Source organism: Rhinatrema bivittatum, chromosome 8 (assembly GCF_901001135.1).
Source record: "Rhinatrema bivittatum chromosome 8, aRhiBiv1.1, whole genome shotgun sequence".
Taxonomy (NCBI): Eukaryota; Metazoa; Chordata; class Amphibia; order Gymnophiona; family Rhinatrematidae; genus Rhinatrema; species Rhinatrema bivittatum.
The window spans coordinates 246,679,736-246,705,456 of record NC_042622.1 but is presented as its reverse complement, the minus strand read 5'-3'; the positions used below and the strand labels follow the sequence as shown (position 1 = coordinate 246,705,456).

The window sequence follows — 25,721 nt, the reverse complement described above, 5'->3', positions numbered from 1 at the left end:
GCAGAGACATCAGAGGCAAGGGCTGGTGCAGAGACATCAGAGGCAAGGGCTAGTGCAGAGACATCAGAGGCAAGGGCTGGTGCAGAGACATCAGAGGCAAGGGCTGGAAGGAAGACATGGGCACTGTCCCTCAGGGTGCCCTACTGAGCCCACCCGCGGGACTGAGTCGCAGACCACCCTGTCCCATACGCGCCCTACACAGCCCAGGAAGGCTGGTCGCGGACCACGCTGAGAACAGGAGAGCGCAGGGAAGATCCAGGCGAGAAGGAACTCCGATGCCGGGACCAATGACATCCGAAGCCCCATCGGCTGGCAGGAAGGGAAGCTCCAGAGCACAGGGACAAATCCCTCCTGTTGGCCACTCCAGGGCCCAACAGGACAGAAGGCTCAGGAGCCAGACAAAGACATAGGGCAGAACAACCGGAACTGGATCAGGAACTGGATCAGGAACAGACATCAGGCAACAACAGGAATAGACATCAAGGCAACTTCAGAGACAGGTCAGGACAGGGAGCCATCAAAGCACAGACGACCACGGAGGACCTGGATCAGCAGACAGAACACAGCGATGTGTAAAGCCAATCCAAAGGCAAGTAGGAAGTGAAATGAGAGTCCTTTTATACTGCAGGATGTAGGCAACTCCCTGGGAGGAGTTTGCCTGGACCGCCCCTTGCTGGCCCTATAACTGGGGTGGAGAGCTGCGGGCCGGCCCCTAGGGAGAAGGGTGTGGCCAAACAGGAAGTCCAAACGCAGCCAAGCAAGCCACAGGCAGGCCTCAGGAACAGCTAGGCCTCCCAGGCCCTGGAGCAACTCCTGGATGGTACACAGGCGAGGCCCTGGCTTCAGAGCGGCCTCCGGAGGGAAGGTGAGATACCTCCTGTAGCGCAGCAACAGGGGGGATCGTAACAATTCTAATAGAATGCCTTAAAGAAATTGGCATCTCCGGCATTGCGCTTCGCTGGTTTCAACCATACCTTAGCGATAACAATACAGAGTAAAAATTGGGAATAGTGAATCTAAACCAACTAACCTGACACAAGGCATCCCGCAAGACTCCTCATTGTCTTCTACCCTATTCAATATATACTTCCTTCCCCTCTGCCATCTCCTTTCTGAGCTTGGTCTTTTGCATTTTATATATGAGGACGACGTACAGATCCTTATACCTGTAACTGACACATTACCCTTAGCCATTAAGACATAGGAAACTGCCCTCACTGCAATCAGCACCTTGCTCTCAAACAACTACCTGGCACTCAACACCGCTAAAACTGAGCTCTTATTCATCTCACCCCACAATATTAACGTAAACCTCCCTCTGCTCAACATACTACCCTCCAACATCACCGTTTTGCAACATATACGCAGACTCGGCGTCACCCTCGACAATCAATGAATTCAATCTAAAACAGTTCATCAACGCTACTTTAAAAGACTGTTTCTTCAAATTACACATGTTAAAAAAACTGAAACCCCTTCTACATCTCAATGACTTTCGTACAATACTCCAATCCATCATACTGTCGAAAATTGACTACTGTAATGCCATTCTCCTAGGCCTTCCCAAAAATGCAATCCAACCCCTCCAAATGCTCCAAAATGCTGCCACCCGTATCCTCTCCAATGCCCACAGAAATTATCATATTACCCCTGTACTCAAACATCTACATTGGCTGCCAATCACATCCCGGATCCTATACAAGACTCTTATTCTCATCCACAAATCACTTCACAACCAAAATATGCACTGGTTCAAACAGTATTTCCTATTTTGCACCCTTGCCAGACCCACCAGAAACCAATATCTGGCTACAATACATACACCTTCAGCTAAACTTACTAAACTTATGTCCACCAAAGACCGTGCGCTTTCCATAGCAGGTCCCGCTCTATGGAACAACATGTCCTCTAATCTTCGCCAAGAATCGTGCCCAAAGAAATTTAAACAGAACCTTAAGACCTGGCTATTCAAACAGGCTTACACTTGAACTACCTCTGCCAATCCCCCTTTTGCAAGTCACCCTCCTACCCTCCCCCATCAGCCTTAACACCTCACCCTCTCTCCCTAGTGTCTTTCTGCACCTGCTTTTTTGCAGACCTGCCCCCCTACCCTATACCTCACCGCTCCTCCTAATCCATCCCTCGACAGCAATTTCTTTCTCTACCCTAAGTATAGACTCTAAAGTATCCTGTCCTTACAATTGTAAATACGCCATCTCCAAAGCTATTACATGTAATTATCCTATTATGACATTTAATGATATACTTTGAATGTAACTTGATTGCAAATATGTTTTTCTTCACTGCTTACTGATGCTAATTCTTCTTGCCCTTACAATTGTAAATCCGCCTTCTCCAAATCCTTTGCCTATTATCACCTAGTCGCTACTCTTAGTGATTTGCTTCTAAAGTTAATAATTACTCAGGTCATTCTCTTGTCTGTTAAAATATAAGAACATAAGAATATGCCATACTGGGTCAGACCAAGGGTCCATCAAGCCCAGCATCCTGTCTCCAACAGTGGCCAATCCAGGCCATAAGAACCTGGCAAATTCCCAAAAACTAAGTCTATTCCATGTTACCGTTGCTAGTAATAGCAGTGGCTATTTTCTAAGTCAACTTAATTAATAGCAGGTAATGGACTTCTCCTCCAAGAACTTATCCAATCCTTTTTTAAACACAGCTATACTAACTGCACTAACCACACCCTCTGGCAACAAATTCCAGAGTTTAATTGTGCGTTGAGTGAAAAAGAACTTTCTCCAATTAGTTTTAATGTGTCCCATGCTAACTTCTTGGAGTGCCCCCTACTATCCGAAAGAGTAAATAACAGATTCACATCTACCTGTTCTAGACCTCTCATGATTTTTAGGGATGTGAATCGTTTTTTGACGATTTAAAACAATCGTCAGATATATTTTAAATCGTCAAAAATCGTTAGAGCCGCGATACAATAACAATTCCCCCGATTTATCGTCAGATTGCTAACTCCTCCTACCATGGGAGCAGATCCATAACAGATTGCTAACTCCTCCCCTCTGGAGAAGCGAACCCTAACAGATTGCTAACTCCTCCCCCATCAGGAGTCTTCAGCATTAGATTAATAACAGATTGCTAACTCCCATCTGCTTGCTCCTCCCATCAGCATAGCAGACATAACAGTATCCATCTGAGGATGGTCAGCCAAAGCAAGGGTAGGTTCCAGGTGTCAGTCCAAGCGTGGTCAAAGGCAAGCAAAGGTCAGTACCGGGTATCAGTCCAGAGAGTACAACCTGGGTTGCGGAACATAGAGAGGCCTTGGGAACGAAGGAACTCAGGATCAGGCACTGGAACACAGGAAGGACCACAGGAACGCAGAGCGGACTCAGGAACACTGGAACAAGCACAGGAACACAGGAATAGACGCAGGAACACAGGAACAGGCACAAGGACGGCAAGCTAGCTCACACGATGTGTGACGACCTGTTTGCCAAGGGAAGGAATGAGAGGCTGAGCCCTGCCTTTTATGCAGGGCTCAGGTGACATCATCGCTGGGCGCCGCGGAGCGGTTTCCCACTGCAGCACCTTTAAATGTTGGCCTTGTGTGCGCGCACGTGCCTAGGGGTGGAGCCGAGGAGGCTGAGGCCATGGAGCCCTGACGCGAAACACGCCACGAGGCCTGGGAGCTGGAAGGGGCCAGAGACGCGGGCGTCAGGCGTCTGGTGCGCAGGTGACTCGTTGCGGCAGCCGGAGAGGAGGGACCAGGACCCACGGAGGGGGGGAGAGAGGTGAGCAGACCCGGCAGTGGCCTTCGCGTGGCCGGGACACGCAACAGCTAGATACCACCCAGATCAAATCAAAAGTGACTTCATGGCGCTGGGATGATACCCCTATTTTATATCAATCCCAACTAAGTCCGATCATCACAATGACAGTTCTCAACTTGAGTGTGGGAAGGGAGAGGAAATGCCACAAATTACAGCTCTCTTCAGAGCCCAGCTGCTTTTGTACAATAACTGGGACTCCCTCTTCCCACCCCAAGGGCTATAAACACGACCTCCGCAGCATCTCCAGCCCTGATTAGCCAAAGACAAGCATACTGACCCTCTACATCTTTTCTTTGCAAATGGGATTACCAGTTTAGGATCAAGATATGGTTGAATGAACATCTCAGAAAATATAGAAACATAGAAACATAGAAATGACGGCAGAAGAAGACCAAACGGCCCATCCAGTCTGCCCAGCAAGCTTCACACAGTTTTTTCTCTCATACTTATCTGTTTCTCTTAGCTCTTGGTTCTATTTCCCTTCCACCCCCACCATTAATGTAGAAAGCAGTGATGGAGCTGCATCCAAGTGAAATATCTAGCTTGATAAGTTAGGGGTAGTAGGGGTAGTAACCGCCGCAATAAGCAAGCTACACCCATGCTTATTTGTTTTACTCAGACTATGTTATACAGCCCTTATTGGTTGTTTTTCTTCTCCCCTGCCGTTGAAGCAGGGAGCTATGCTGGATATGCTTGAAGTATCAGTTTATTCTTCTCCCATGCTGTTGAAGCAGAGAGCCATGCTGGATATGCATCGAAAGTGAAGTATCAGGCACATTTGGTTTGGGGTAGTAACCGCCGTAACAAGCCAGCTACTCCCCGCTTTGTGAGTGCGAACCCTTTTTTCTTCTCCCCTGCCGTTGAAGCAGAGAGCTCTGCTGGATGTGTGTAGTATCAGTTTTTTCTTCTCCCCTGCCGTTGAAGCAGAGAACTATGCTGTATATGCATAGAAATTGAAGTAACAGGCTTATTTGGTTTGGGGTAGTAACCGCCGTAACAAGCCAGCTACTGCCCCCTTTGTGAGTGCAGATCCTTTATTCCACATTTCCTCTTGCTGTTGAAGCTAGAACGATGTTGGAGTCACAGTAAGCATGCCATCCTTTAGCCCAAAATTGACCATCAGAAGCCCAATTTTGACCATCAGAAGCCCAATTTTGTTCCATGCTGTGAAGCTCCCTCCCTCCCCTACCAGCAGCACCTCAGCCAGCAGAGGTGGTGGAGATGAGGACAGTATTCAAGAAAGTATGGGATAAACTGTTGCGACCGTCGCTGCTCGACGCTCTTACTCCACTCTCTTTACCTCTGTGGTGACGGCTGGCTGCCACGGCATCTCCATGCTGTCTCCCTCCGACGTCCCCGGACCGGCTTGACTTTGCAGATCCGCCATGTTGCCTGAAGACCTAGGGCGCACGCGTGCTCTGATTGAAGTACCAGCAAGAGCGCGAACCTCAGGGGCGTCCCCCTGAGATGACGTCATCCACTTCCAATATTTAAAGGTCTTTATTTCACTATCTAACTGAGTTAGCAAGGGGATTGCTTCGGCTACGCTTCCCAAGCTACTCTGCCTTCTTGGACTTACCAGAGGTACCCGCTCCTCGGGGGCTTCGCTCTTTTTTCTTTACTTTCAGATTACAGATAGGAACCGGTACTTGCTCCTCGAGGGCCCATGTTCCTGGATACTCTGAAGATTCTCTACTGCCTGGAAGCTATTGCTGCTACAAACAATTGTGAGTTACCATCGCTCTCTCAGAGCTGGAACCAGGTACTCGCTTCTCGAGGGCCTAAACCTTTCCAGCTCCTGAGCTTCCTTTAGACCTTATGTGAGTTTTTGTCATCTAGTTCTGTTCATGAACTCTACCTACTCACTTTCTACAGTTTCTCAACAGATCAGCCATCCTGGATCGCTGTTCCAATACCTGAGGGACTACAGCCCTGCCGGGCATATCAGCTCACTATTGCAATCTCTGGTGGTTTCAAAAACCTGTTTAATAAAAGAACTAATGTATGTCTGTCTCCATACTCAAACCTAGCCGGTGGTCCCTCTTGGGATATCCACCTAGGGGCGTGGTCATCTGCCACCAGCCCAGGGATCCACCCACAACTATATCAGATTCATTACAGATTGCTACTCCTTAGCAAGACGATATCTGAGACACTACAACATTGCTGACTTCTCCTTCTTTAGGAGCCAATAACAGATTGCTAACTCCGCAGTCTAACTAACAGCAGATTTACATCATAAACAGAGGATCTTTGAGGGAATGGTAATGATTATAAAGCTGAGTAGTTGGTGTGGATGGGCAGACTAGATAGGTGTGAAGGAGTGTCATCCCTGAAGTGTCATTCCTGAAGCAGAGTTGGACCAGGCATCTGGCCTGGTCCACTTTAAAAGCTAGAGAAATAGGTAGCTCTGAGGGCAGGTCCCCTGAGAGCAGGAATAAGGGTGAAGGCTCAGAGGGAAAAGACAGGACCCGGGTCTCCAAGCAACAGCAGCTCCTGAACCATTGCTGTTCTGAATATATGTATCCTGTACTGTTATTCTGTTGAAGGTAAGCAGATTGAACTATTTGCTAATTATTTGAGTTATAAAATAAAGTATTCCTTAAGAAGAGAAGGCTGGAGTCCTGCATGGTTCAAGTCTCCAGCCTGAAAAATGCGTGGCTAGGCCACAATAGGCTATATGGTCTTTTTCTACTATCATGTTTTATTTTTTCCCTATTTCTATGATTTTCTCTAACTGTACTGTTATTTTATGTTCTAATAAAAATGGATTTTAAAAAAGTATCTTTTTTGGTTGACCAATTAAACCAGTGTTATTGAAATTAATATGGCTGCACCAGGACTGCTTTGATGGGCCTAAACAATGTAGATGGACTTTGTTGTTGACATGGATTGACCATTATTGAGAAATGGCACCATTTTTACAATGGCATCCACTTTCAACTGCCATTGGCCATTATCAACCCAGTTTGTTTCTTTAAAAAATATAACCAAATTTTAGCTGGCATAACTATCCGCTATGGAAAAGTTTAAAAGATATGTTTTATAGTACTGTCTCTCTACATAGTAAGCCATGATGTTATATAGTGACTGTGGATGACCTTGGTCTGCTATTTTTATGACCGCTGATATCCATAGTCACAACTCAAAGGTAGTAAGTCAGCCTGCAAAGTGAAGTGACAGACCATTTGAACCTTGACAGATTGTAATTAGTACTTCCTAATGACTCTGATTTGCCACTGTCGGAGAAAGGATGTTGGATTCAATGGACTTTTGGTCTGACCTAGTCTGATAAATCTTATGTTCTTATAATTACCAAAAGGATAATATACACATATCCAGATCATACCTTTCATTGAATATATAAAAAGTCTATAGAGTAGCTATGAGTAAACAAAATAGCACGCACTATAAGATAACCAGACTTCCCTATGAGCCCAATGAACTTTTTCAGCAAACAAGAAACACTGGATGGCTCTTCCATTCTGTTCTGTCTTTAATGATGTAAAAAAGCTGTGGTTAGAGAATTCCTACAGTATTTCCCTGAATTGCACATCTAAGAGACACCGTTGATACTGGCCAGGGAAATAAGTGTAATCAATGACCTCATTGGGTAAGGACATTGTGTGCTCCCTGTCCTGTGAACCTCTAGAGAATCAAGACCTTATTTGTTTCAGTGTGTTATTAAACAACTGGGACGGGAAAGGTCTGAACCTAATGTTTTCCCCATACCACTGCAGGATCTGTGCTCTGCCGTCCAATGCTTTTAGCATATGTTCCACAGCATCAATTAGAATATTTTTAAAAGATGAAGCCAAAACGCTTCTACTTCTGTTTGACGATGATCTGAGGTGTTGCTTTATGACCAATTACAAACAGAAGAGTCTAGCTTTGACTAATCAGAAGCAGGTATCCATAGCAACCGGCATGCCAAAAGCGGAAAGTAACCCAAAGTGTTGACACCTTGCCAATTATTCATGAAAAATATCCCTTTTCATCTTATTTCTCTGGCATCAAACTCTTAATATGAATGCCAGTGGATTTCACATTATTTTTCATAGTGATTTACCCTAATTCTAAGTTTCCCCATTTCTCCTCAACATTATATGAATGAGATTTTTCCCTGGGCAAAAGAATTTCTTAAAGTATCGAAGTTGCATCAAATGACTTTGCATTAAATCCTATTGCACAAGGATCAGTTGGGGTGAATTGGCAGATAAGATAGAGCATATGGTCTTTTCCTGCCAACACATTTCTCTCTCTCTCTGTCTTCTGATTGCAAGTGGGGCCTTTTCTCCTCGGATGCAGAATAGGCTATGGAGGTCTACCTCATTCATCATTCACGATTTGAATAAAAGTTTTGTAGTTGCCATCTTAGTTCACTTAGAGATGAAGAAATTAAGGCCAACATACCAGTGGTAGACTGTGATATTCTGTTTTCGCCTCTTTTTGTTGTTTTTCATCTTTCATCTGTCCCTCTCACTGGTTGGCATGCCCAGATGGCTCCCAGCCTGCCAGTTGGGCACCCTCAGCACTACTTTTTGGCCAACCAGCCCCAAAGGATGAGGGACTTATCTTTGGACTAACTTTCAAGAGGGCAGTAGGGCTGTGCTATTGTTTTAAAATGACATGGAAATGATGACATTTGGTATGGGGGTTTTTTTTTGTTCTGTTTTATTTTCCATCTGAAACAACACAAAACCCAAAACAAATAGAAAATGAAACAAAAGTTTTTCCATGCACATCTCTAGAAAGCAGTACCCCTCTGGAAGGCCGGCAGCAAAATGCGCTAAATTAATCTAATAAAAAGGTCTCACCTACAATTTTTGTTTGTTGACTTTCATTTCTACCATTCAGGCCTGCTTCGTCATCATCCCCTGCTCCCTCCTGTGGCTTCAGACTCAATAGTAAAGGAGGAAGGAGAGATTTGGTTCCTGTTATACTGGAACTACCAGTTTATCACTTAAATTATACAATAGCTGTCCTTCCACTCAGGGCCAGTGCAAGGGTCTGTAGCATCCCAGGCATACCCCGATGTAACACTGCGCCCCTCTGACAGTGGCAGATATATAGAGCTTTGGTCTCCCTCCTACAGTTCTCTCTCTCTCTCTCACAAACCCAGCGAGTGCTCCGTGACTGCAGTCACCCCTTCTTTCACATTTTAAAAATGGTGCCCTCAGGTACCCTGGCGGTGCCCCACCCACTGATGCCGCTCTAGGAGATTGCCCTAGTCCCGCCTAATGGACATGCCAGCCTTGCATTCCACTGATCGCTATTGATAATGACGCACACTCCTGGAGTCTCCATGCAATAGCGCCGAATGCCCTGTCATTGCTCAAGACTAACCTACTGAAGTCTGACTTTCAAGACCTGGCTTCCATTTTTCCATCTATTTTGCCATGGTTTGCAGCTACCTCGTTTTTCCTTAGGCTTTGCCAGTCTTAATAATTTTTCTTTTTGTCCTTATATCCGTTAAGGTACACTGCATTTGGATCACAGGAAATGCTATTGCCATGCAGCCATTTACTGCTTGCTTTGGATTCAGCATTTCTAGAAAAAAAATGGGACTCTGATTTCTTTCTTTGTTTATTCCCCTTTTAGCTGGCACGAGCAAGTGCTTTTAAAATCAACTTTGAATGACATCAGAAAGAATTCTCCTGTGCTCACTGTCTGGAAGTTACTTTTTCCTTTGAAGGTCAATATTTTTCTTCCTTAAACAAGCACCTTTCTGAATCTGAGGACTTTTAATAAATTTAAGGAAGAGCTTCAGAAGTAAGTCTATAACTTTGATCTAGGGTCCAGTGCATTTTATTCCTGTGCCTTCCAAAGAAACACGGAGCCCATCACACACTTATGGCAAGTAGTTATAACATTGGCTCTCTATAAAGCCGGCAATATCACTATCAAGCTAAGTATTTCCTCAAGGTTTTCCTCCCCTTATTTGCCTTTTTAAACCTTACCCCAGACAGCATGCCTTGGGTGCCACTGGGTACCCTCACTAGCCTCAAGGATTGAAGGATCCTCTTTCTCTGTCAGGCCCACCTCAGTGCCAAGATTGTCAACTCACTCAGGTCAATCCAAATGAGACCAACCCAGTACTGCTATTTGCCCCCATTTCATGCGTTGAGATATATTTCTAATCTCCCCCTAACAGAATACAGGAACTACAAAGCCATGCATGCCTGGAAGTAAATCCGAGACTGGATTGGCTTATCTGGGAAAAAAAATGAAGCTAGCTGGCAACCATAAAATCTACATTGCTTTATATGGCCAGTATGGGCCACCACAGGTGGTAATTGCCCCTTACTTCCCAAGGCAAAGCACCCAGTCCTGGTAGGTTCCAGCAGAAAGCTGATTCGATCTTGTCTGCTGTGCCAGAGCATGCAGGGTAATGATTTGAGTGGGGGGCCCGAGCCACCACAAGATTTTAAAGCTGTTTCCTAGATTATGACAGTAGAGGTACGCATAGAAAAAAAACAACTTTTGCTTCATTTTATTTTTCTTTATTATTTTTTTTAATTTTTTTAAATTTCATTTCTACTTTTTAGCAAATCCAAAATCCATTTAATGCCTGCTAAAACACAGAAATGAAATGAGACAAAAATTTAGAGTTTCTTTGTGTCGTTTTAGCATGAATCAAAACAGGAATGTGGTGGGTGTTTTCAATGTTGTTTTAATAGATTGCACATCCCTAATATGACAGAGGAGAGTGCCAAAGGGAGGAACAGAAGCAGCCAATTTACAACAGATAAGGTTTTCCTATTAGCCTAGGGAGAGATGCTGCTCCATTAGCTCCGTGGTAACCTCTCTTATTCAGAGCCACAAGACTGCAGGTTCAAATCTCCATGTGCCAGGGAAAAGAAAGATTTATAACAGTGTGAAGTGTCTGAGATAGTATAAGATTACCTTACATGGGCAGTGATGTAAATGGCACCATACATATTCCCACATGGAAGCAAAGCCCAGTTCTACAGGATGTTACTTCCAAAATGATTTCACCTGGGGAAGCCAGGCAACTATTTAAAGAGGAACTTTTTCATTCATGGAGTCCTATTTCCACGATACATCTAGCTTTCGCTAATGTTTGTTTGCAAATGCTGATAAGAAATAAGAACAGTACTGGAGGTGAGAAATGACATGCCAGATAAATCTAACCACACTTCTTTCAAGAACCACATAGCAAATAAAACTAAAGAAGGATACCACAGACTCCTAACCCTAAGAGACCTGAAACCATTTCTCAACCCCTACGATTTCAGAACTGTACTACAACTTCTTATCTTCTCCACCTTCGACTATTGCAACTCCTTACTAATTGGAATACCTTTTTCATCCCTCAAACTACTCCAAATTCTGCAGAACTCAGCTGCCAGAGTCCTAACTGGAACAAAAAGAAGTGAACACAATACACCAATATTGACCTCACTTCACTGGCTCCCTATTACTGCACGTATTGCTTACAAATCAATGACCATAATCCACAAAATCCTAAACAATGATCATCAAGGTCTTAACACCCTAAACATAATCCCTCAAAATCCTCCAAGAAACCTACGCTCTAATAACTCAGGTTACCTAAACATTCCCCATATCAAAGATGCGCATCTGGCAACCACAAAGAGAAAGAGCCTTATTCAATGCCATCACCTAAACTTGGAACACCCTACCTAATTCCTGAGAACCCAACCCAACTAAAAACATTTTAAAAACCCCCAAAAAACACAATGTTCCACAAATTCTACATTGACCTTCAGACGTCTGATCATCCCAACTCTCAACTGAACTCTCATTGTAAACCTTAGGGATGTAAATCGTTTTTTGACGATTTAAAATATCGTCCGATTATATTTAAATCGTCAAAAATCGTTAGAGCCGCGATACAATAACAATTCCCCCAATTTATCGTCAAAAAAATCGTAATCGGGGGAAGGGGGAGGGCGGGAAAACCGGCACACTAAAACAACCCTAAAACCCACCCCGACCCTTTAAAATAAATCCCCCACCCTCCGAACCCCCCCAAAATGCCTTAAATTACCTGGGGTCCAGAGGAAGGGTCCCGGTGTGATCTTTTACTCTCGGTCCCTCGGTGCGTTGTAGAAATGGCGCCGGCGCTACCTTTTGCCTTGTCATATGACAGGTCAAAGGTAGCGCCGGCGCCATTTTGTTTTTTGTCCCCCGACGTCAGGAGCGTAGGAGATCGCTCCCGGACCCCCGCTGGACCCCCAGGGACTTTTGGCTAGCTTGGGGGGGCCTCCTGACCCCCACAAGACTTGCCAAAAGTCCAGCGGGGGTCCGGAACGACCTCCTGCAGTCGAATTGTGTTGCCGTACGGAAAAACGATTCGCGTGCAGGAAGTCATTCCCGGACCCCCGCTGGACTTTTGGCAAGTCTTGTGGGGGTCAGGAGGCCCCCCCAAGCTGGCCAAAAGTCCCTGGGGGTCCAGCGGGGGTCCGGGAGCGATCTCCTACGCTCCTGACGTCGGGGGACAAAAAACAAAAATGGCGCCGGCGCTACCTTTGACCTGTCATATGACAAGGCAAAGGTAGCGCCGGCGCCATTTGTACAACACACCGGAGGTCCAAGAGTAAAAGATCACACCGGGACCCTTCCTCTGGACCCCAGGTAATTTAAGGCATTTTGGGAGGGGTTCGGGAGGGTGGGGGATTTATTTTAAAGGGTCGGGTGGGTTTTAGGGTTGTTTTAGTGTGCCGGTTTTCCTGCCCTCCCCCTTCCCCTCCCCTCCACTGGACCCCAGGTAATTTAAGGCATTTTGGGGGGGGTTCGGGAGGGTGGGGGATTTATTTTAAAGGGTCGGGGTGGGTTTTAGGGATGTTAATGTGCCGGTTTTCGATTTACACGATTTACACGATATTCACGATATTTAAAAAACCCAAACTGCGACGATCCGATTCCCTCCCCCTCCCAGCCGAAATTGATCATTAAGACGATCGATCACACGATTCACATCTCTAGTAAACCTCTTAATACATTCTCTTCACCCTGAACCTGCATTCCCTCCTCATCCAACCTAATAATGCTCTCTGGACTTGATATGCTTATTTCTGATATTGTTCAAATTGTTTTTACTGTTGCACAACTGCTAAGAAAATGTATAATGTTCACATTGCTTTTCTGTTACACAACTGCTAAGAAAAATGTATACTTTTGTAAACCGTTGTGATGGCTCTACTGAATGACAGTATATAAAACTCAACAAATAAATAAATAAATACGTGGGGGGTAGTATTTATTTATTATTTTTATATACCGATATTCGATCTCAATCGAGATATCACACTAGTTTACATTCAGGTACTGTAGTTATTTCTCTATCCCCAGAGAGCTTACAATCTAAGGGTATGGCAGGAAGCATACGGTATATTAATACAACATTATTCAAAAACAATAAATACATTCTAAAATTAATCACAATATAACAATGAATTAAAAAGAAGAATCCATAAATCAGAGAACAAAATCTCAAACATTTTTTTATAAACAAAGCATAAATACTCGTCTTTCGTACCTACTGTAGCCCTTTAATCCATGATAAATGGGAACATATAACACATGAATATCAACATTTCATAGCAACCACAACCCAAAAGAGAAGATACCAAAATAAGCAGTCAACAGGTAACAACTCGGTCTATTAAAAACCTGGCAAAATACAAGTTATCTTGGGTTAATCGTGGCTCTTATAGAAGAGCACTCTACAGAACAGGAGCTGATCCCGTGAAGGACCTCAGAGTATTAGCACATGATTATTGCTTCACACTGTGTTTTAAATCATCAGGCCAAATCTTTTTAATAGGAACCTCAGATCAAATGCAAAGTTATGAAGCCCTAAATTATTTTGTAAACGTAATACATATGATTCTCTCACATGTAGAATCTGTACATGATATTTGTAAAGTGTTGGCAGTGAAGCTCAACACTGCTGCAAAGCTGTCACGCTGAATCACGCACTATTCCACTTGTGCCTGGTTCTGCTGCTCTTCATATGAGAAAAAGCAAGCGGCGCTCGAGGCTGTGAAACATGGCGGACTGTGATAAAATGGCACCCAAGGTGAGTGTTCCTTTTGGGCTTGCATGCTCACATATTCACAGACTAACTCAGAAGGGCAGCATGGGCACCCCCCTCAGCTTGGTACCCACCCAGGTGGTCAACCCTGCTTGCCTACCTCTTGATGTGGCCCTGCTGTGAAAAGGAAACATCTGGGCCAATCTTAATTCATGGCTGGGACAAACTTCCCAGAATTATCACATTTGTCTTAAGATAGAGCTGTTCTCATTGTCCTAATGCTGGAATGTGGGGGAATTTTGGGAGGCAGGGAGAAAGGAAAAATGCAGCTGGAGTTGAAGCTAAGCTAGCACCAGTAATGAATATTGGCGTGGTTGATAATGCACTAGCTACACTGGTCAATGCACAAGTTGCTCATTGCCTGGGAGCTGACTGAAGGTTGTGTCAAAGACCAGTATGCTAATCAACCATTGGCTCACTCTAGTATGCAGGAGCCACACACTATAATGTTTAGGCCTTCTCAAACCTGTCCTGGGAATCCCACAGCCAGTCAAGTTTTCAGGAGATACACAATGAATATGCATGACAAATGTGCATACACAAAATTTCATATATTGGACCTTTAATCTCATGTATATTCACTATGGGGTAGATTTTCAAAAAACGCGAATAGGCGTACTTTTGCTGGTGCATCAGGCGCAAGCAAAAGTACGCTGGATTTTAGTAGATACGCGCGGAGCCGCGCGTATCCACTAAAATCCTGGATCGGCGCGCGCAAGGCTATGAATTCTGTATAGCCGGCGCGCACCGAGCCGCGCAGCCTACCCCCGTTCCAAGGCCGCTCCGAAATCGGAGCGGCCTTGGAGGGAATCCTCTACGCCCATCCCCTCACCGTCCCCTCCCTTCCTCTACCTAACCCACCCGCCCGGCCCTGTCTACACCCCCCCCCCTTACCTTTCTCCAGGGATTTACGCCTCCCGGAGGGAGAAGTAAATCCCCGCGTGCCAGCGGGCCTGTTGCGCGCAGGAACGCGACCTGGGGGCGGGTACAGAGGGCGCGGCCACGCCCCCGGACCGCCCCGGGCCGTGGCCACGCCCCCAAAACGCTGCCGACACGCCCCCTAAACGCCACGACGACCGGGCCCGCCCCCGACACGCCCCTTCGGAGAACCCCAGGACTTACGCGAGTCCCGGGGCTCTGCGCGCGCCGGTAGGCCTATGTAAAATAGGCTCACCGGCGCGCAGGGCCCTGCTCGCCTAAATCTGCCCGGTTTTGGGCGGATTTAGGCGAGCAGGGCTCTGAAAATCCGCCCCTATGGATATTAATTAGCAGTTTAGTTTTTTTAAATTAAATTTGATTAACCACCCTGCAAGAAAAAATTAAGGTAGTTTACACAACTAAAATGTACATAATACAGCACCACCTGTTACCAATCTCTTCAGGGGTGTGGGGTAAAGGGCAAAAGGTCAAACATTTTTTTATTGGTTTAAAAAATGTAATTCAGAGGAAAATTCCTCAATCATAGTCTTAAGGTCAATTTTAAATGTCCACATTAGGCTACTGGGTCACATCAGTTATAAGAATTTAAAACACAAATATACTCCACAACTACTAGTTTATTTTAAATATTATTGTACAATTACAGTGTTACTCAGAACTGGCCATCTTCCACCAGGAGAAACCAGGAAATGGACAGAACCTCTGGCCCTTTGCTTCTACTAACCGGCCTCTGATTACCAGAGAAATGCCAGGGTCCCTGGGTCATCTAGTGCAGTAAGAATGAAGATGCTCAGAAGGGGTTAAGCAGCAGCACTAACTCATGCCTAGCAAATGGCCCTGCATGCATGAACATAATACAAGTTTTCTTCTGGACTATTTTCTTGCCAGATTTATTTCCATTACTGGAGATGTAAAAACAAAACACACACACACACACATACAGTTTCCTAATTGCTTTATCATATTGTTTATTTTTATAAGGTTCTTTCCCTGGACATGGAGCCAGATATTACGTCTTCCCAGTTCAGCATCATTGAGTTGGAACTTCAGAGGAAGGGATTCATAAATAGCAACCGAAAGACACCAAGGGGCAGGAGGAGAGCAAACTCTGCATCAGGTAGAGGAAATCATATGTATGGAAGTGGACTGTCCCTCTCCTATAGGATTCCAAAAATGGCTTTGTCTCTACTATGCATCCAGCTTTTGGGTCTGCACTGCCTTCTTGTAGCAGGTCAGATGTCGTCTGTAAGAGGTAGGTGTCAATCTATTTAACTATATAGCAGCTAACATTTGCAGAGCTGCCATAGACAAATGCATTAAAATATGATTTAACTTTCACCTACGTTCAACTTTTTATGCTCCCATATTCTATTAGAAAAATAATTATTATTGTTAAAGTATTTGTGAACTGACTCTGGATACAGTGATTCTCATGGCAGTACAGGGGTGAAACCAAGGGGTAACACAAACAGGTACAAAAAGTGCACAGGAGTTCACCGCCTGGAAAAGGTGATCAGAAGGATCATACATTCTTTGTGACAACCCTGAAACAGTGCTGACAGCTCTCCAAGTAAAAAAAAAAAAAAAAAGCCAGGGTACATTTATATCCCAAAGAGGGTCTTACAGAATTCTATTAACACAATATTAATCACAGGATCAGCAAACAGCAATTTTTATTTCTAATGTGTGGAAATGATTTAGTCCCTCATGCTTATCTTTGGGAAAAAGACACCTAACACTCTGTGCACGCAACAGGGCATTTATTTATTTATCAAGTTTTATATACAGTTGTTCGGTTTCGTCATCACAACGGTTTACAAAGTTTTGATGTTTAACAGAGTGTTCAAAAATTCATGTGCTTGTTAACATAGTTATTGTAGTCGTTATAAACATAGTTTAGTTGTTAAAACTTTCAAACAAAATCTCAAGACTTGGCTCTTCACTAAAGCATATACCTAGGACCTCTCAGCACATTTCGCCCACATTCTACACCTCCTCAGCCCACCCCTCAGGAAATCACATAAAACACCATGCCATTTCTATTGTTCTTAATGTTATACTGTATTTTTTACCATAATGTATATAATTGCTAATATCTGTTATCATATTACTGTTAATTTTTGTTAATATTTGCTATTTCAATCCTTATTACTCTCCCTGCCCCCATGCACAACTATTATTATTAAGTTACTAACTTTCGTTCTATGTAAAATGCCTCCAAGCGTATGTTTTTCTGTTATACTGTAAACCGAGGTGATATCTCTGATGAACATCGGTATATAAAAATCTATAAATAAATAAATAAACTGTACAGGTCAAATTACGTGCTTTGGATTGGTTCTGCATGTTTATATGGGCCGGTAGGGAGGGAAGTTGTAGCATAGAATCATTGGGTGTTTTGGTAGGCTTTGGTGAACATCCAAGTTTTTAGTTCTTTTTTGAAGGTTTTTAAATTATGCTGTATTCTCAGTTCGGTTGGGAGGGTGTTCCAGAGTTCGGGGCTTCCTAGGGATATGGCTCTTTTCCGAGTTGGGGTAAGTTGTTTGAGGCGAGCAGGTGGAATTTTTAATAGACCTTTGTTAGCTAAACGGAGATTTTGGTTTGGTGAGTGGTACAACCAGGACTGGATCAATCTATCCTGAAAAAAACAAACAAACAAAAAACAAAGTACAAGCCATGCATAAGTATGGATTTCCTGGCCCTTCTCAACTGTACCCTTAGTGAAAGCGAGGAGAGCCTGGCCGGTTGCCGGGTTTTTTCGATGGTGTAACTCATAGGGACGTGAGGGTTTTCAGCCAATGGACGGACTGAATCGCTGCTCGAGCGCCTTTGTACCTGGTCTTGGACAGAGCTTCAAAGGGAGCTAATTGGTCACACCTTGGGCTTCAGAACAGTGTCGAGCAAGCCCCCTCCCCACTCCGGTCATACCATACAAATAGCCTGGGAAATAAAAAAAAAAGGAAAAACTACAAAGGTGAACCTATAAACCCGTTATGATTTCTATTAAACAGATCAATCGAGGGGAGTAAGACAGAAAAAAAGGAACCACTCTCCAGTCTGAAAAAGAACCCCATAACAACGAAAAAAGAAACAAGGAAACAAAACCGATGATGTGAATACATACATCTGACGCAGGGGACAGCAATACACCGAAGGCATTTCTCCCTTGCCTTTATCAGAATTGTGGGTCTGACTCGTTCTGGCAGCACTGCGTTGCATCACTTCAAGTTAGAAAAACCATTGCGCTGCCTTCGAGCTCGAGTCAGTGGCGGGTGGTTAATGAACTTAGGGCAGTTGCATTGCCACAGAGAAACAGCGAGGATGATTTCTGTACGGTTCGGGGAGGGGGCTGGCCAGAGATGTGCATTTATGCTGACAGCAAGGACAGCAGAGCTTTTTTTTTTTTTTTTAAAATATCATCATTGAGAGCGCCCCACAAGGCTCATTTGGTTTTTTATAGCGTGCTTCCTGTTACGAATTTCTATGCTTCAGTGTTTACAGAAGAGGATGTTCGGGAGGTACCCGTACCGGAGAAGGTTTTCATATGCGATGATTCAGATGGACTGAACCAAATCACAGTGAACCTAGAAGATGTGATAGGCCTGATTGACAAACTGAAGAGTAGTAAATCACCTGGACTGGATGGTATACACCCCAGGGTTCTGAAAGAACTAAAAAATGAAATTTCAGACCTATTAGTAAAAATTTGTAACCTATCATTAAAATCATCCATTGTACCTGAAGACTGGAGGGTAGCTAATGTAACCCCAATATTTAAAAAGGGCTCCAGGGACGATCTTGGAAATTACAGACCAGTTAGCCTGACTTCAGTGCCAGGAAAAATAGTGGAAAGTATTCTAAATATCAAAATCGCAGAACATATAGAAAGACATGGTTTAATGGAACAAAGTCAGCATGGCTTTACCCAAGGCAAGTCTTGCCTCACAAATCTGCTTCACTTTTTTGAAGGAGTTAATAAACATGTAGATAAGGGAGAACCGGTAGACGTAGTGTACTTGGATTTTCAGAAGGCGTTTGACAAAGTTCCTCATGAGAGGCTTCTAGGAAAAGTAAAAAATCGTGGGATAGATGGCAATGTCCTTTCGTGGATTACAAACTGGCTAAAAGTCAGGAAACAGAGAGTAGGATTAAATGGACAATTTTCTCAGTGGAAGGGAGTGGGCAGTGGAGTGCCTCAGGGATCTGTATTGGGACCCGTAGTTTTCAATATATTAATAAATGATCTGGAAAGAAATACGATGAGTGAGGTAATCAAATTTGCAGATGATACAAAATTGTTCAGAGTAGTTAAATCACAAGCAGATTGTGATAAATTGCAGGAAGACCTTGTGAGACTGGAAAATTGGGCATCGAAATGGCAGATGAAATTTAATGTGGATAAGTGCAAGGTGATGCATATAGGAAAAAATAACCCATGCTATAGTTATACAATGTTAGGTTCCATATTAGGAGCTACCACCCAAGAAAGAGTTCTAGGCGTCATAGTGGATAACACATTGAAATCGTCGGTTCAGTGTGCTGCGGCAGTCAAAAAAGCAAACAGAATGTTGGGAATTATTAGAAAGGGAATGGTGAATAAAACAGAAAATGTCATAATGCCTCTGTATCACTCCATGGTGAGACCGCACCTTGAATACTGTATACAATTCTGGTCGCCGCATCTCAAAAAAGATACAATTGCGATGGAGAAGGTACAGAAAAGGGCGACCAAAATGATAAAGGGAATGGAACAGCTCCCCTATGAGGAAAGACTAAAGAGATTAGGACTTTTCAGCTTGGAGAAGACACAGCTGAGGGGGATATGATAGAGATGTTTAAAATCATGAGAGGTCTAGAACGGGTAGATGTGAATCGGTTATTTACTCTTTCAGATAATAGAAAGACTAGGGGGCACGCCATGAAGTTAGCATGTGGCTCATTTAAAACTAATCAGAGAAAGTTCTTTTTCACTCAACGCAGAAGTAAACTCTGGAATTTGTTGCCAGAGGATGTGGTTAGTGCAGTTAGTATAGCTGTGTTTAAAAAAGGATTGGATAAGTTCTTGGAGGAGAAGTCCATTACCTGCTATTAATTAAGTTGACTTAGAAAGTAGCCACTGCTATTACTAGCAACAGTAACATGGAATAGACTTATTTTTATTTATTTAACACTTTTTTATACCGACCTTCATAGTAATAACCATATCGGATCGGTTTACATAGAACAAGGGTATAACTGAAGCAATAAATAAAATAGTAATTAACAAGAGAGGTGAATAAGGCAAAGTTACATTTAACAAGGAGTAAAAAACTTGGGAAGCTTAAAGCTGGAAGAAAGAAAGGCAGGAGGAATAATAACATAATACAAAAGGAATTTAGGTTAGAGCATAAAGTGCTTTAACCTGTGATTGTTTTTGGGTACTTGCCAGGTTTTTGGGTACTTAGTTTTTGGGTACTTAGTTTTTGGATTAGTTTTTTGGATTTAGTTTTTGGGTACTTAGTTTTTGGGTACTTGCCAGGTTCTTATGGCCTGGATTGGCCACTGTTGGAAACAGGATGCTGGGTTTAATGGACCCTTGGTCTGACCCAGTATGGCATGTTCTTATGTTCTTACGATGGCGGACTCTCAAGCTTGACTGCCCTCTCGTAAATAGCTGGTATAAAGAGTTCATTCTCATGCTACCTTGCGCTCGTTTATTTGGTCCATGTAAAAAATGATTTAATAATCAAATGTATATAGGGAAGATGCAGCAAAAAAACAAACAAAAAAACCCAACTCCTGTCAACATCTATTTCACTCTGTTTTTTCAAAGATACAGGAGTTTGATGATTATTTACTGCGGCATGCATTTATTTGACTGTTGCACGTGTATGTACTAGCCCTTGTTTTGGACATACATTCCTATATATAATTTCCTAGTTCTTCTTTTGGGTTATTTTGTTTTTATAATTAATCCAAAGTTTGTAGCCAAGGTTGCCAACTCATAAAAATGCTTTTTTTTTTTTTTGTCACTGACAATCTGCCAGATTTCTACTGACCACCCTATCAGGCCGATGCAGTGTCGGTGTGTGTTAAACAAGGCTCTCATGATTGAGCGCCTGCTCTCTTAACACGCACTGAGCCACCTTTCCCGGTGTCTAATTTAATATTTAAATCAATTGCTGTGGTAAAAAGGAGGAGCTGCAGAAAATGTTGCATCCCTAGCGCCTCCCCGGCATCAGGCATCCAAGAGAGGTGGCTGTCAGCGGGTTAGGAAAGCAGATGCTCAATTTTACCACAGTCCATTTTTCTAACCTGTGCATAGCCACGGCTTAGAAAAATGAACACTCATTAATTGAGCGTCCCTTTTCTTAACCTGACTGCTGGCACTTTTTTTTTTTTTTATAGAGTTCTCCCTTTTCGACTCCTCCGACTTAATATTGCAACTATATTAAGACGGAGGAACTACAGAAAAGCAGTATTTTCTGCTTTTCTGCAAACTTTTTGGACTCCTCAAGAATTAACACTTGCTCGGGGGCAGGTGTTAATTTTCGAGGGTAAAAATATGGACCTCAGGTGCACTTTTTTTTTTTTGCATGGGGGGGGGTAGCTAATAACCTTAGCACCATGAATTTACATGTGATGAGCGCTATTAGCTACGCGCTCAGTTGGGCGCACATTTTGGACATGCTATCCCCTGTTTTGCTTTGAGGGCTATGGATGCGCATCCAATCAGCGCACGGGACTGCATCAGCCTATAAGTGTTTTACAGACGCACATTTTACTCTTGCCATTTTGTGCACAGCTGGATTTACTATGCTCCCAAATGGACCGCAATCTAGCCCCTGATTCCCAATTAGTGTTGCCTTGCAGAACCTGAGCCCATGGCCCATGCTGTTTTCACTGACATGAGATTATTTTTACGGACTTGCCATTTTGTATTCAGTTGGTTTTTAGCTGTCAGTAAATTTACAGACAGTTGGGAAAACCCTGTTTGTAGCCCATAAAAGATCTCAGTTCATATGGCACCAGCTTTAGGGTATAAAATAAATCTCCCTTAATAAAATAATATTTACACCCTGCTTGTTACCTTTCCTGTATCTCCCATAGGGCCAGCAGGCGATTTTCAACCACAGATGCTTCTGGAGATGAGGGAAACCAACCAGGTGCTGAAGGAAGTCAGAGACCTGCTGAAGCAACAGGTAAGCAATCTGCACTCATTCATGTTCTTTCATCTTTTAGTATTTCTTTGCAGGAGGTAGCAGACAGTAAGAACACCATCATTTGCTTTCTTTTCTTTTGTGTCCAAGAGCTTCGTTCTGCTCCTTTGGGGCTCCCACTCAATCAGAACCGGCTTCTATGGTGCCATGAGGCTTCATTTGCATTTACTCAAAGATGACACCCCTACTTATATTACACCCAAATTAGGGTTGCCAACTGGCTCCGGATTTTTGGGACAGGCCTGGTTTTACTCCCTTGCATGCAGGTACTTATAGTCTTGCTTTTCTTAGGGAATGCAATAGGGAAACCAGAATAAGTTCCAGCATGCAGTGGGGTAAAACCAGGACTGGATGAACCTGTCCTGAAAATCTGGAGCCAGTTGGCAACCCTACCCTCAACTCAGCCCGATCATAACAATGTCAGTTCTCAACTTGGGCAGGGGGAGGGAGGAGATGTCACAAATTATAGCTCCCTCCAGAATCCAGCTGCTTTTGTGCAATAATTGGGACGTCCTCTTCCCACCCCAGGGGCTGTAAACACTGCCTCCGTAGCATCTCCAGCCCTGACTAGCCAAAGAGCAATGTGCTGACCCTCTACATCTTTTCCTTGCAAATGGGATTACCAGTTTAGGATCAAGAAATGGATGAATGAACATCTCGGAGAGTGCTATCCAATCTTTAGCCCAAGACTGACCATCAGAAGTCCAATTTTGTTCCACACTGTGAAGCTCCCTGCCTCCCCCACCAGCAGTATCACAGCCAGGGCATAGCTGGAAGCCCCCTTGCCTGCTTTGGGATGATGCATTCCACATCCTCCAGTTTCTTCATTTTATTTTTTTCCAGATCAGAATTTATTACAAAAAGATTCATGGGATATTTTTTTCCTTAGGTGGATCTCACCAGTTGCACAATTTTGTCATCTATGAACACCAGATTATAAACAGAGAGGTCAATATTTAAAGGCATTTAGCCGGATAACTCACAAGTTATCTACTAAATACCAACTTTTGAATATTTTGGGCACATTTTGGGCTAAATTATAGATGGATAACATTATCTGTCTAAATTTTAGTCAGATAACATAGGGGTGTTCCAGGGAGGAGTTAAATTAACTAGATAAGTTATCCTGCTAACTCCGATATTCAGAATTATCCAGCTAACTCTGTTAATACCAAAGAGTGGTCCTAAAGTTAGCTGGATAAAGTTATCCTGCTACCTTTAAGATAGCCAGCTATATTCAATAGTACAGCTGCGCCACTGAATATCCCTCCAAACTGCAATCCAGCCAGTGACTGTATATTATTCCCAGGGTTTCTAGTTTTCAACCAATTTACCTTATACACTTTTTTGTCTTTAAGCTCCGTGATTTTTTAAGTACAGCACAAGTAATTCTATGCAAATCAACCAGGAAATGTCTGTGCCTTAAAAAGCATGAGTCCCCAGTAAATAATGCACTAAAACATGAGCCTTTGATACCAGGAATTTGGCTCAGCACCATCTATGATGGGCAAACTTATACCCCAGGGGGAAAACATCTGTCTACTTTTCCCTCCCTATTTTTCCTCATAAATTCATAATTCCCAAATATGTCTATTAATTGATTCTGTGTCCTCTGAAAACTGAAAGTACAAGTCTATAGATATAATGGAGAAGGGAGGTAAAACTGAGGTGAGCTCAGTTTGCCCACATAACATGGTGTCAGTAACTCCCTTCTAGCATAGGCAATTGCTATGTGCCCCAAAAAGTGTACAACATGTCACATGGTTGGATGCTTGCCTAATGGTGTAGAACAGTTTCTTATTGGGTAAATACGATAGTTCCAGAGATAACACAGCTTTATTAGAACTGCGAATTAAAAGAACAAAATGTAACGTAATGTCACGCTTACTGATGCCTTTTTGTGGGCATAGCCCACATTTATCGCATATTACAATGGGACTAACAGCACAACAAAATAATAGTATAAATCATCAGATGATATAAATACAACAATAAAATTCGTACTTCAACCTGACCCTCCCATCAATTAGAGTTGGGAGCTAAGAACAGATAAAGATTTACTGGTGTCAAAGGTCTTGCATCAGAGGTCAACAGTCAACCTAGGTGGTCCACTGAATGAAAATGAATGAATCCACCTTGAGCAGGAATGTTAGAATGACGAGACGGAGACAGAGATTAAAGCGTAAACCCATTGCATAACCTGGTTCCCCCAACATGAAATTGTTGAACCGTAAGGAGGAGTCTATCTTATTTTCAGACTGCATCTGGTTCCTAAATGCTTGAGGAGCAGCATCACCACATCCTCCCTTTTGACTGTTCAGAAGTTTGGCCTTCAACAGCCCGTTCAAGAAGCAACTCCCAGCCGGCTGGTGTTTTGCTCACAGAGAGATCTCTGTGTTCCTCTTCTGTGTTGGCTATGACAACAAGCATATGGCAGCAGTACTGGGGGCTGCCTGACATATGGAAGGGCAGACACTGCCTGTGCCAATGTAAACTGGACAGAGTTTAATTTGCAAACCATCTGCTGAGCTAAATCTCAGACACTATAAATATCCAGTGTTTACTAAGAGCCAATGACTGATGGACATATTTTTCCCTTTAAATATGAAGATGTAGCCCCTGCCCTGTCCCCTCCAATTAATTTCTCTATTTTAATTTTTTATTCAGAAGTTTAAACAAAATATAAGGAAACTGCATATAAATATTAGGGTGGTAACCCAAAGAAACAGAATAGGAAAAAAATCAATCCAGGGTGCATGCAATAAAACAAGCAGCAAAATCCCCAACAGATAACTGTAGTGCCTGATCTAAATTGTTGATTCCATCAAGACTGGGGGAAGTCCAGGGACCTTTTTAAAAGCCAGAAAAGCTCTAAATTGCTCAGGAAGACAGAAAACTTACTTGACACTAGAATAAAGAATTAGACATTTATAGGGGTAACATAAATGGAAGGGAGCTCCTAGACCTCGTACTTCTGAACTCATTGCCAAGAAAGGTTTCCTTCTCTCCGGTGAGGCTTTTGTCACATCAGGGTTTATCCAGATCTTCTGGCCCAGAAAAGGTAGCTGAGTCTTCTTAAAATGCAATCTTGAGAGCACAAGGTGAAGGACTGAGAGAAAGAAAGACCCTTTGCATGCTGGTGGCTGTGGGACTCCGGGGCCTAGCGTTTCTTGCCTGACCCGACGGTAATACACAGCTGCTGAGTCTGGTGATGTCATGGGGCGGACCAGGAAGTGCTCCTCTTAAGCGGGACCAGGACACCTTGCTTTGAGAGCGCAAGGTGAAGGACTGAGAGAAAGAAAGACCCTTTGCATGCTGGTGGCTGTGGGACTCCAGGGCCGAGCGTTTCTTGCCTGACCCGACGGTAATACACAGCTGCTGAGTCTGGTGACATCAGGGGGTGGACCCGGAGGTGGACCAGGAAGTGCTCCTCTTAAGCGGGACCAGGACGCCTTGCTTTGAGAGCGCAAGGTGAAGGACTGAGAGAAAGAAAGACCCTTTGCATGCTGGTAGCTGTGGGACTCCGGGGCCGAGTGTTTCTTGCCTGACCAGATGGTAATACACAGCTGCTGAGCCTGGTGATGTCAGGGGGCAGTCCTGGAGGCGGACCAGGAAGTGCTCCTCTTAAGCGGGCCACGTGCAGTGCGCAGGAGACGCTGGCGCGCCGCTAAAGCCGTGCACGCTTAAGGGGCG

General features: G+C 43.7%; 1 protein-coding gene across 1 annotated transcript in view; it reads left to right on the top strand.

Annotated features, from left to right (window-relative positions):
- The first annotated feature begins 15,824 nt into the window (after nt 1-15,824).
- Nucleotides 15,825-25,721, top strand: part of COMP (cartilage oligomeric matrix protein) — a 107,259-nt gene continuing 97,362 nt past the window's right edge. The window contains exons 1-2 of the mRNA XM_029614477.1: nt 15,825-16,081; nt 21,919-22,010. Of these exons, the coding sequence (XP_029470337.1) occupies nt 15,826-16,081; nt 21,919-22,010 (348 nt within the window). The 5' untranslated portion in view covers nt 15,825. The remainder of the gene's footprint in view (nt 16,082-21,918; nt 22,011-25,721) is intronic.